Source organism: Chelmon rostratus, chromosome 20 (assembly GCF_017976325.1).
Source record: "Chelmon rostratus isolate fCheRos1 chromosome 20, fCheRos1.pri, whole genome shotgun sequence".
Lineage (NCBI taxonomy): Eukaryota > Metazoa > Chordata > Actinopteri > Chaetodontiformes > Chaetodontidae > Chelmon > Chelmon rostratus.
In genome coordinates this window covers 21,023,302-21,036,449 of record NC_055677.1, presented here as the reverse complement: position 1 = coordinate 21,036,449, position 13,148 = coordinate 21,023,302, and the positions used below count along the sequence as shown (strand labels likewise).

The 13,148-nt window shown below is 41.1% G+C and overlaps 1 protein-coding gene across 4 annotated transcripts in view; it reads left to right on the top strand.

The window, feature by feature from the left end:
* Positions 1–13,148, top strand: part of slc12a7b (solute carrier family 12 member 7b) — a 57,582-nt gene that overhangs the window by 25,862 nt on the left and 18,572 nt on the right. For all 4 annotated transcript variants that reach the window (XM_041961954.1, XM_041961953.1, XM_041961956.1 and 1 more), the window contains exons 2-3: positions 8,776–8,870; positions 9,624–9,755. In XM_041961954.1, coding sequence (XP_041817888.1) covers positions 8,776–8,870; positions 9,624–9,755 — 227 coding nt within the window. The remainder of the gene's footprint in view (positions 1–8,775; positions 8,871–9,623; positions 9,756–13,148) is intronic.

The following is a 13,148-nucleotide window of genomic DNA, read 5'->3' as shown; positions in this document are numbered from 1 at the left end:
AGTGTTTTGTGTGGCATAAAGAGGCTGGCAAGACATGCCTGCTTCATTACATTATGTCACGTTACATTGCAAGGTTGATTACATTCAGTGTGTTTGTTCCAGGCTAAAACAAATGTGTCTAAAATGTGCGTTGATACTTCCCTGTCTTATCACTTAACACTATCAAATGCAAACGTTAGCATTCAATCCATTAGCCAACACTAGCTAATGGATTATCAAATATGTAATTTCACCTCGAAATATGGGCTGATGTCCCTCCAGATTTTCACTCTGCATTGTCTTTTCAGTTGCTGATCATTTGGGAAGCAATGAAAACAATAGCAACTTGTCAGATTCCCTGCGTTTACGCAACTTGCAACCTGGAACACAGCAGCACGACATTTTCGTTTTGATAACAGCATTTGAGCTTCCCACCCTGAGCATGAAGTCAGAGGACAATGGCCGCCTTGTAAATATGGTTTATGATCAGTCTATTGATCAATTAAAATCAACAGAATGCAATCCACAACAATTTAGATTTTTTTAAGACATTTGGCAAACCCTTGCTAGTTTTGAAGGCCTCACCATGGCCTCTGGGATTTTATAGTCTAAACTTTTAATTGATTCATCAGAAGAATAGTCGACAGATGACTGGATAATAAAAATGATTTTAGTTTCAGCACTACTGGGCTACCCAGTCTCTTCAGTCTAATTTTGCAATTTTTGTAATTGTAGTCTGTTGAAATTAAAACTGCTGTAAAAATGCCTGTGGTTGCATGGCTCCATACCGCTATCCTCTATAATACAGTATATTGTTATGGCCTCTAGCTGTATTGTCCCACGTGCTCCTTGTGCTTTGCTGATCAATTGACCATCTCCACCTATCTCACCCTGGAGGTCAGTCAGGAGGTCAGACTGCAAATGAAACTGCTCACTCAGGCAGCACCTGCAGTTATAAATAGTCAGCAAAAATTGATTCTAAAGGATAAACTGCAAAGCTGTTACTGGGATGGCAAGAGTTTTCTTCTCAGCACCACAAGCTCACAAATGCTTTCGATGAAGAAGTCAGTTTTTGCATTGACTTTTGACTTTATTTAACTTCCTCTTGCTGTCTTGTCGCTCTTGTTTGTTCTGTGTCTGTGTGTGTGTGTGTGTGTGTGTGTGTCCGTGTGTCCATCCATCCTTCCCTCTCCTGACACCGTCACACTCTGCCCTAAAGCTGCCTTTCTGTTTGCCAACTGATTTCTGCTTCCCTCGCTTTCTTTGCTCCACCCCCTTTGAGTGTGTGTGTGTGTGTGTGTGTACATGCATGTGAGTTTGTGTGTGTAGCAGGGATCAGAAGCTCAGGGAGGTTGAGGGAAGGGAGGTGTGTGTGTGTGTGTGTGTGTGTGTGTGTGTGTGTGTGTGTGTGTGTGTGTGTGTGTGTCGGTGGGAGGGTGAGAGTGCTTTGTGATGCATGGATGATGTCGCTGACATCGTCGTCACAGGCCACTTTTTACACAGACGCGCGCGCACACACACACACACACACACACACACACACACACACACAAACACTGTCACAGAAATAGCTGATCCTCACATTATCCACACAGCACAGGCAGCATTCCTGACTTCTGCACCTCACTAGTATCTCTAATCTTTGGACCCTCTTTACTGGAGTTCCCCTGGGACCACCACAAGGACCCCCTCCCTTCCACCCCCTTTTTTAGCCCGGCTCCTCAGAATGGAGCAGAGGGGAGGTTCTCGACGGAAGGGTAAGATTTTCTCAATTTTCACTTTCCTAGCAGCACTATATTTGAGCTAATAAGTTGTGACTATGTTGAGGATATTTGTTTTAATGTGCAATGTTTTTGTTCTGTCTTCTTTAATAGTGGTGGTTTATAAGGATGGTTGTTTTATTGATGGTTTTCTGTTGTGCACCTGGATAAGAAGTCAGTTTTTTATTGTCTTGTGTAATGATTCTCCACAAGATAAATTGTTCCACTAAAGACAAATCTTGTAAAGGAGGCTTTAGTGTATTGCGTTGTGTCCTTATACCAGATTTACCGTGAACCGTTTTAGTGACACCTCAGCCGTTAGGGACTCAGTAAGTCAGATGTCATGATATATGGATGGAGTGTGGTCCTGTATTGATCACTGTGCAAGGCATGGTTGACGATTATTATGGTGCTGTCCAGCAGTGAGATGCCAAGTGTAAGCCAAAGTACATGTGAATGAAGTCAGTTAGCTTTTTTTTGTTCCTGCTGCATTTGAATCTCAAAACCGATAAATGTGCCTTTATTTTCACGTTAACCTTGAAAAAGGAGCTGATTTTTGACCTGTACTTTCTGGACTCCCAGTGTCTCCTACAGCTCATTTTCCCCCTCCCTTTCTTTTTTTTCTTGGTACAATGAGCCATGGGCTAACTCCGGCAGTGTTAGGCAGCTTACAGCGTCGTCACAGTGTGCAGCTTAGTGGTTATAAATAGGATGCATGGTCATTTATTACCACAGTGACCAGAGCGGCTGAGCCTAACCATTAGCACATCCTCAATATACCTGCTGGTGAATTTGTACCAATCAGGAAGTAGAGTGCTGATGAAGTCTGACTTTAACCTGAGCTTCTGCAGAGCTTCTATAGCCAGAGATGTGATCACAAACACAAAGCAGTGGGAAGAGCTGAGAATGCCTGATGGCAGAAGAGGGCGGATAACGATGTGATATTCAGTCTTTTGCTAACAACAAATGACAGACGGTCAGCTGTCCTGACGGATAACTACTTTGTACTGTGCTGTGACATGGTCAGGGAATCCCACTCCCTTATGTAACATCCCTGACTGTGATGTGACAGAATGCTCTTTAAGTATCAGATGTTTGGGCCGTCTGTCATGCATCAGCAGTGAGGATTTTCAAAACAATCTGCACTTGTAACTGCTTTATCTTGAAAAGACCAAAACATTATAATGGATTCTGTAACTTGCATGTTTACCTTTTTCTAAGTGCATTCGTAGGTTTATTCATTCATAATACATAATGAGTGAAATGAGTCAAACTGCTTGTCTTTTCTCTGTAGAGTTATGCTCTGGTGTTTGTGCCACTCTTGAAACATGCCATATCTGGTACAGCTGACACAGGGAATACCTTCCCTTGAAATTTCTGTCCCAAATGGTTGTTATGTTTAATATATAAAACATAAAAAAAAAAGTCATTAAATAAATGTCAGCAGAAAAAAATTGAACTGAATTGTCTCCAACTGCAGTCATATTTTTCATTGTACTGAGGTGTTCTACTAATTAGCTTTGGGAATTATGGGAGAAGTGGATATTCATGTCTTTGTCGAAGAGGGGCTCATTCGATCTGGTTTAGTTTGGTATGGTCAGTCCCACCTGCATGCTGTATGCCCTCCAGCAATGTCACATTTTTAGGGGTCACCTAATGCGCTATAGCGCAGGGAGATTCTCCTCGCCACCTGCAGAAGTAGAACATGTGCACACACACACACACACAAACACAGAGCTCCCACCACCAAATACACCTGCATTCATTCATCAACAGTTACACAAGAGGTTTCACCCTTCCCCCTCTTTCCATCTTTATTATAGACAGACCAGTAGATTGTTTGGATTTTGTTGTCAGTCCAACTTACTCCATTAAAATTCAGTGTTGCCATTCATTTATGACAAATTTGCGCAAATCATTGCAGTTGGCTAACAGGCTCAATATGATGAGACAATCAATTGCATCCAAAGTTGACTGTTTGAGTTTTTGAATCACTTCCTATGCAGGTCAAATAGTAGCGCACAGGGCATCTTTAAGACACAACTTCCTGTTTACAGTGCATGCACGCTATTAACAGCAGTCATTGAAGAGCAGTAACTACTGAAGCATGTAACTCTCCTTTTAGCTTTGTTTGGTCTCCACCAACGCCAACAAAATACCTGGCTCTTTATCTGTCAGATGTTCCACTTTTTTTGTCAGTTTGTTGCAAACATTGTCTCTCCCCAAAAAAGTGACTCGCTAAAAGATACTTCAAAGCTTTGTAGAGCTGCAGAGTTGGAGGTAGGTTTTTCTGTGGGATCGTTATGGAAATGGATCTGTTGCAAGTACAGGTCTTTTGATCGTTTTTGTCTTTCGTGTGAATGGTTATGTAAGAAATTGTCAGGATGCCTCGGCAGACAGTTGATGGCAGAGGTACACTGTTCAGTTTACCATTTACAGGGAAAAGATCAAGATCTTGTCTGTTCTTGGTCATTTGAAGTAACTACAGCCAGACTGTGAGCTAATCTTAACAAATCAGAGGACTTGTAATGTACGTTTGTTCCCTGTTCCCTGATTTTATAGGCTATAGTAGACTTGGGGCACTTGCATTAGTTGGTTTGTTGCCTTGAATACATTAAAAACTCCAAGCTTGTCATACCACAGGACATGTGTCCATTCCTAACTCCTGCCATTACCACATTCAGAATTAAAAGACTGCATCAACTTTCAAAATGTGTAACTTAAATACCAGATTTTATTGTTCAGAGTCAAAACACCATTCTTGTCCTTGTTTGACCTAAGCCTTGACTGTTGGATTACCTTCACTGACCACAGCGAGGTCACGTGTGGTCGTGGGGGTCTGTGTTCAGACACCGCTATGTTTATATGCATGTGTGTTGAGGAGAAGGCAAACTCAATAGAGGAGAGCCAGACATCACCAGGCTTTAAGTGTTGGACATTTTCTGCACCATTATAAACACACACACTCCCTGCAGCTTTCATCTTCAGTGTTACTCTCCTGCCCTCTCATTCTCTTCTGTACACCAGGTGCATTTACATCATTTGCTCCTTGAACGAGTTTGTATGTGCTGTGCACTTTCAGCATTCCTGGACTGACATGAAAACAGCTGATGTTAGGGGTTTATGCAATGCAGGTTAGGTAATGCTGTCAAAGAGCATGCTGCCATCTTTACAGTACATACCTGGTCAGTCATCCTAGCTGAGCTGGTTTTCTCAGAGCTGGATGGGGCTGTAGGATTTATTTTAGCTCAGCATGATCTGAACCTTTTCTCCACCATATTCCAACCTTAACAGAGGGATTGCTTCTGGCTTTTTGGTAGCTGAAACCACACCACTAATCATTCAGTTGTTTATTGATAATGTCCAGATATTTGTAAGTCACATTTAGTGGGAGGACATTAAGATACATTGACAGGAAACAGAGTGAATTAGTCCAAGATAAATAGCAATATGTGCAATGTGCACAGATGCTTACAGCTGTAAACTAGGCCGCAGTCTTGTCACTGCTACTGTAAATGAATCTGGACCATGTCCCCAAGGACTGTTCGCTACAGCACACCAAAGCTCATATACACACATGCATGTTGATATTTACAAAACAACAGTTTGGATGATGTGTAGACAGACTGACAGACATGTGCAGACATTGGTCATCTTCACCTTTCCTAGAATTGTTGTTGTTGTTCTTTGTCTTTTTGCTTTTTCTTCAGTCCATAATCTTCAACAACAACTACAATAAGTAGTGTTTGACATCTCTCAGAAGGATTTGTGGCTGCTGGCACCTTTGCCTAGTTTGGGATGTGATGTGCAAGTGCAACTTGAGGTCAATGGAAGATTAATGACATTGGAGTGGGACAAAATTCATCGTCATGTAAAACAGAGAAAATCCTCCCATTTCAGAAGCTGGAGCCAATTTCACATTTTTTGCTTGATTTAACTTTAATGTTTTATCAATTATCAAAAGCAAATTATTTGACTAATTGCTAATTGCATTAAACATAATAATTAACTGAAGAAGTTGTTGTAGGAAAAAACTACATGTGCTGTCCAACATGATAGATAATAATATGTTTAGTTTCGTTTTTGTGGAGCCTTTGCACCCAGGAGGCAGACCTCTGCTACATCATGTATTACCTTCTGACTGTGGCATTGTATGTTCAAGAGTGCAGTATTTTCACTATATTTTAAACGTGGAAACATACAATTTGATTGCTGTGTCACAAAATATTTTCCTAGCTGTACCGCTGGACTTGGAGTCATTTCAGTGATTCAGTTCACTTCCTGTCTGACGTCTAAAAACCCTCATACGTGGGTAAATTCTAAAAGAAACCACACCTGATTTGGAAACTGTACCGCCAGTTTTAGCCTGCTACCAGGCCTCAAAGAGGATTTACCCAGTGTCATTAAAGACAATGATTACCTGTGGTGTGTAGCATCATACCAAGCTAAGCGATGGCTGATAGGTTGGTTCACCTTTGTCTGCATCCTTGCAGTACAATGGTCATCATGTCAAATTCATTCCACGTTATCCCATCTTATTGAAACGCTGTGCTCCCACCTAATACGCTCTGCTCTCCCATTCAGACTGTGTTTTAAAGAGCTATACAGTACAAGGACATAGTGACTTTCCCTGTGATTACCACCGGGCTAAGCCATGCTGCAAGCCTCTTATTCCCCCTGCAGCTGGATCAAGCAGTAGAAGTTACCCATGAATTCCCCACAGTAGGCTGAATGCAGAAGACCTGGCAGACAGTCGTGGTCAATGTACGGGATCTTTAACAAATTTTCATCCAACTGCATGTCATCCCTGGATGGACCTGGTCTAACAACAAGATCCCTTTAAAGAGTTTCATCCTTTAAAAGCAGAATTTGAGGACGTTCACACACATTTTCTTTTCTCACAGTGAACAGTAGAGCTGAAATGATTTGTCGATTTATTGGTAATCAACAGAAAATTAATCTGCAGCGATCTTAAAAATCTATTAAATGCCAAATATTCTCTGGTTTCATTGTTCTTGTAGATTGAACATCTTTGAGTTGTCAATTGTTCATCACACAAAGCAATCTGGCCTGTTGGCTCTTGGAAATTATGATGGCCGTTGTTTTTGTTTTAGTTTAGAGATAGATGAATGGATTATTCTTTAAAGTAATCAAAATAAGCAATAAAATAGTTTGCAGCCTCGGTGCATAGAGTTGTATTTTTGTCTAGCAGAGTAAGTGCATTGACCCTCAGATACAAAAGTGGCCTTCGAGGTAGAATTGAGTAGTCTAGCAGCTACTATACTGTCCTCTCACCTGAATGCTTGTGATGTTTTGAGTCATCCAAAGTAGTGGATTTTTGATTTATTGGTGACTGACTCTTTCTGTAAAACATGGCTGTAGGAATCACTGCATTTGTTGTGTCTGGTTGATGTTGCTGTCTGCTTTGTTCTGTCCTCTGGTGTCTTTTTGTTCGTTCTTCACGGGCTGTCTGGTTTGGACGTCTTTGCTCTTCAGTTTAAGAGGTTTACAGTCACCACCTCTGTTTTGTTTTCTGCTGTATTTTCCTCTTCTGTTCCTTTTGAACCTTGTTTATTGTTTTATTGTTTGGCTTTTATTTATAACGTTTATTGTCTATAAAGCAGAATGTACCATTTTTGTCTGCGTGTTTGTTTTGCTAAGGCTTACGCCAGCAGAGTTATATTATTATCCGTGTTACATGGCAGAACTGGGATCTACTTCAACTGCTGACACTTCCTCCTGCTCAGAATCAGCAGCAGCAGCCTGAAGGTTATATTATTTTGGCTTCTTTTGAATCCTCTGAGGGAAAAGGGGAAAATTAAGCAAATCTGATTATGTGACATAAATGAATTGCTCTTTCATATGATGAAGGAAAGGGAAGCACACATGCTCAGATAATCACAGATAAACTGTAGCAAAAACATTTGTCTGGAATCTGTTTATACTTGGACTGGACTCCAGCATGTCAGGTATTTTAGCACCAACACCCAGCATTTGCTGAGTGTGTTTCTGTGCAGGTTGCCGACCCCAACAGCAAAGACACGTGTGGTTCACAATTTGGTGTGAGAATGTTGTCTGCTGTGTGTGACGTGGATTGACTGTGTCAGTTCTGTTATGTTCAAGTAAAGTAAAGTGCAGATACAGAAACGAGGAGTTCGGGTGATAAATAAGAACTTAATATTTGTGCCATCATTTGTCCTCTAGCACATAGGGTAGGAGCTCAAAGTAAGATTCAGTTATATTCTGTTCTAGCATAATGCATGCTATTCCAGCACAATGAGTGTGAATACTTGAAAGATGGAGTGAGATGACAAATGCAGATTTATTGATCAGCCACTTTATGTTCAAATAATCTGGTTTTGTACAAGTTGTCACTAATGACCTTGATGAAGGCTGAAACATATTGACCCCTTTTTCATTGTCTTCTACTGCACTATACTGTCCTGTATCTAATAATAAAACAGCATTTGTTTCTAAGAGCTTACTCATTTGCCAGAAATTCTAATATTGGTGCTTTTAGAGTGTTTTATTTCTGAGCTCACTTACATAAAATGAGAGTCCATTTACCTTTTAAAGTTTAGGTATTGAATTATTAATGGATATTATGAGAAATACTCACAATGATATGAATTATTTAAAATGCATATAAAAATATTTAAAATTGCACATGAGTGCAAGGCAGAGACTAAGGGTAAGGAGTTTTTTCATCCACTTTCTTTTTTTTATTTTAAGATGATTTCTTTTTTTGGCATTTCTTTTTTATTTGACGGCTGGAGAGAGACAGCTCTGGCTGAAATAGGGAATAGGGAAACTGTGATTGTGACGTAGCTGATACAAACACTGACAGCCTTTGCTTCATCAGCTGTGTGAGACAAAGGGACCTGCAGAAAAGGCTTGTCATTAGAGGAAGCGCATTCTTGCAAATGTAGTTGACAGTGAAAACAGCAGAGTGTATTTCTTGCCAGCCACTACCCATATTTTGCTTTGGTCGCATGGCATGTTAAATCTACGCTACTTTTGTGTTGTGTTTCCACAGGTGATGGCGTCCCAAAGGAAAACAGTCCCTTTATCAACAACACGGACAATGACAAAGGGAACAGCTACGATGGCACCAACATGGCCCTTTTTGAGGTAACCGTCCAGCAGTTTTCATCAACATTAACTTTAGATACCTTATACACAAGGAAATGTGTGATTTGTTTTGGCAAGAAGATATAGGCCATGAAGGAGAAACCCCAAAGTGTGGGGTAGAAGCTGTAAATACATCAATATCCTTTTTAAGTAAATATTCACCGCCAGAATTATTCCTGCAGTTTTAAATTTGACCTAGCCTATGAAGATCAAACCATTCATTAATCCGCTGTATGCTAAAGCATCAGCGTAAGCTGTGGTGAACTGAATAAATAGTGCACAAGGCGGTGAAAGTACCAATATTGTCTGTGTTCAACAGTGCGTCAATCATAAAGTTTATTTGGAAGTAAATTTGGCGCATTCCTTGCGTTGATTCAACTGAACCTTTGCCCGGAGCTTTCCTCTGCCATTTGGCAGACCTTGCCTCTCTGTGGTCACTGGCCCTTGTATAGGATCAACTAGGCACTGCAGCCTCTGTTTTCCCCTCTGCACGAAGCCGACCCAGCCGTGCTATTCTAAGATGCTTTGAACAGTTCACAGTTCATTTTGATCCAGGAGGAGTTCTTCTTTCTTTCTGTTGAAGCATATGCTAACTGACCACACAAAGGACAAATTAAAGTATTTATATATGTCTAATATCATTTTATACATTGCAGACACATGTTACTGTCACAAATAAATGAAGATATCCATAAAGTTTAAACCAAATAATAAGTTTGTTCAGCCTGTTAAAATGTCTTTCCTCTCTTGCAGGAGGAGATGGACAGCAACCCCATGGTGTCATCTCTCCTCAATAAACTGGCAAACTACACCAATCTCACCCAGGGGGCCCAAGAGCATGAGGAGGCAGAGGATGATGAGGGGCCCAAGAAGAAAGCTGTTAAGGTACTGTAGAGAGCCGTGTTTTATACAGTGTCTGTATCAGAGCTGTAAGGCTATGCACTGTACAGTTGCATAACTAACCTAACCCTTGCTGTTTGGTGTTTTTGTGTGTATGCAAACTTGAGCATCTTATTTTCTGCTCCATAGCGTTTTGTTCTCCTGCTTACCCTTGATGCTTATCATGAACTTTCTCAGTGTTTGGCAAATAATGAAAAGGTCAAACCATTGTATACACACCAATGTTAAAATTTTCCTCTATGAATTTTTTTTTTTTTCACTCTGTGGTATGTTATTGCCTTACACTGTTTACAGGGAGCATATATTGGATAGTCTTCCAGTTACTTTGATGCAGTGTTGCAGGTAGAATACACTGCTCAAAAAAATAAAGGGAACACTAAAATAACACATGCTAGATCTGAGCGAATGAAATATTCTTATTAAATACTTTGTTCTTTACATAGTTGAAAGTGCTGACAACAGAATCACACAAAAAATATCAATGAAAATCAAATTTATTAATTCATGGAGGTCTGGATTTGGAGACACATTCAAAATTAGAGTGGAAAAACACTACAGGCTGATCCAACTTTGATGTAATGTTCTTCAAACAAGTCAAAATGAGGCTCAGTAGTGTGTGTGGCCTCCACCTGCCTGTATGACCCCCCTACAATGCCTGGGCATGCTCCTGATGAGGTGGCGGTTGGTCTCCTGAGGGATCTCCTCCCAGACCTGGACTAAAGGATCCGCTGGGACAGTCTGTGGTGCAACGTGGCGTTGGTGGATGGAGCGAGACATGATATCCCAGATGTGCTCAGTTGGATTCAGGTCTGGGGGACGGGGGGCCAGTCCATAGCATCAATTCCTTCGTCTTGCAGGAACTGCTGACACACTCCAGCCACATAAGGTCTAGCATTGTCTTGCATTAGGAGGAGCCCAGGGCCAACTACACCAGCATATGGTCTCACAAGAGGTCTGAGGATCCTACCTAATGGCAGGCAGGCTACCTCTGCCGAGCACATGGAAGGCTGTGCGGCCCCCCAAAGAAATGCCACCCCACACCACTACTGACCAACTGCCAAGCCGGTCATGCTGGAGGATGTTGCAGGCAGCAGAACGTTCTCCACAGCGTCTCCAGACTCTGTCACGTCTGTCACATGTGCTCAGTGTGAACCTGCTTTCATTCTCTTTCCTTCTATGGTAACTGTCCTGCACGGTGTTGGGCTGTAAGCACAACCCCCAACTGTGGACGTCGGGCCCTCATACCACCCTCATGGAGTCTGTTTGAGCTGACACATGCACATTTGTGGCCTGCTGGAGGTCATTTTGCAGGGCTCTGGCAGTGCTCCTCCTGTTCCTCCTTGCACAAGGCGGAGGTAGCATTCCTGCTACTGGGTTGTTGCCTTCCTACGGCCTCCTCCACATCTCCTGATGTACTGGCCTGTCTCCTGGTAGCGCCTCCATGCTCTGGACACTACGCTGGCAGACACAGTAAACCTTCTTGCCACAGCTCCATCCTGGATAAGCTGCACTACCTGAGCCACTTGTGTGGGTTGTAGATTCCGTCTCATGCTACCACAAGAGTGAAAGCACCGCCAGCATTCAAAAGTGACCAAAACACCATCACCACCTGCAGAACCACTCCTTTATTGGGGGTGTCTTGCTAATTGCCTATAATTTCCACCTGTTGTCTATTCCATTTGCACAACAGCAGGTGAAATTGATTGTCAATCAGTGTTGCTTCCTAAGTGGACAGTACAGCAGTGTACTTTGGGATACAAATCCAGTCAGTATTGCTTCAGTTGCTGTATTACACTGTATTTCACAGTAACAACTTAATAATCTGACCCTTAATGGTGAATTTTTTCTATAAGATAAGATAACATACACTTTATTAATCCCCAGCCGGGGAAATTCTGTTGTTACAGCAGCTGGTAATGGCAGTTGGAAAAAAAAATAGCAATGGAAATAGAGAAATACAAGATACCAAATACAAAATAAAAGCGGACTATATATATATATATATATATATATATATATATATATATATATATATATATATATGTACAATTATACAAGGGGCATTATGTCAGAAAAAAAATATATAAAATATATATTGCTGCAAAGAACTGTAAGAAAAATTGGCATAACAATATTCTGCCAGGAATGGATAAAGTGACTACAGCATTAATGATATTGCACAGAAATAAATATGTATATGTCACAGAAGAAAACTATTATGTATTCATATGTACAGTACTCAATGAGAGAAGATAGAAGCAACTCTCTCCAATATTACCAGTGGAGTAATAGAATCTGTAGTTATAAAACAACAAGCTTCCTTTGAAGCAACAGTATTATTTTAAAGAATATATGTTGTATTGTACAGTCATTTTTTAAAACTAAATACCTGTTGGACCTGTTGACCCTGTTGGTTGAGAGAACAGTGGTAAAAGTCCATTACATAGATAAAAATAAGAAATATAACTCTGGCAGTCAAGCACCTACTGTTTCCTGTTTATTATTCAGCACAGGCCTGTGTGTTGGCCTTGTTCCATAGTCCATTCGTGCTGTCTGTCCTCTACAAACATTCAATGCTCTTGTTTTGGTTTCTTTGAAAGGAAAAATGAAATGTAGCCACAGTGCTGCCATGCGGCAGATACATGCTTCTGTAACCACAGCTGCAGTCCCATGCCAGTTGCTCCATCTTGTCCCCTGCATGGAAAAAAGGCCTCGGGCACCTCCCATTGGCTTGCAGGGACATCTTGGTAAAGAATTAAACTGACACCATTGTCGCCCCTCTTTGTCCGGACCAGTGGGACTCGTGCTGTACATTTGGAGAAAGATGGCTAAAAAGGTAGCTGCTTGTCAATCGGAGGTGATCGATTCAACATTAGCGTTTTTTGTCTGAAAAGTTTAATATATTCCTGTTGCCTGTGCATTTTTACATGCTGTTGCGAAACTGCAGTTTTTTGCAAGGAATGCTATCTTTTGGGGTGGAAGCACTGAAGGATCTTCGGCACTTTTTGTTACTGGGTACAGAATAGTACAGAGTTGTATATATATGTGATGCCTGTGTCACTGAAATGTAAGTCTTATATCAGATCAAACATAATTTTTATCAAGCATTTATGTTTTGAAGAACATTAAGTGCCATCGTGATCTGCTAACAGTGGCAGCCTCCGCTTTGCATTTTAGATGCTACCCTGTCAAGAAGATGGTTAAACCAGATTTTGAGAAAGCACAGCTTGTAAGTCATTATCAAGAATGGGAAAATGAATCGGGATCTTCACCACTGTCTTCGATAAACGTGCTGTGCATGTTCATATGTAGATCGGATGCATTATTATTATTATTGACTGCACTGTATGTTTTTAGTGTCATCTTAAATAACCGCTC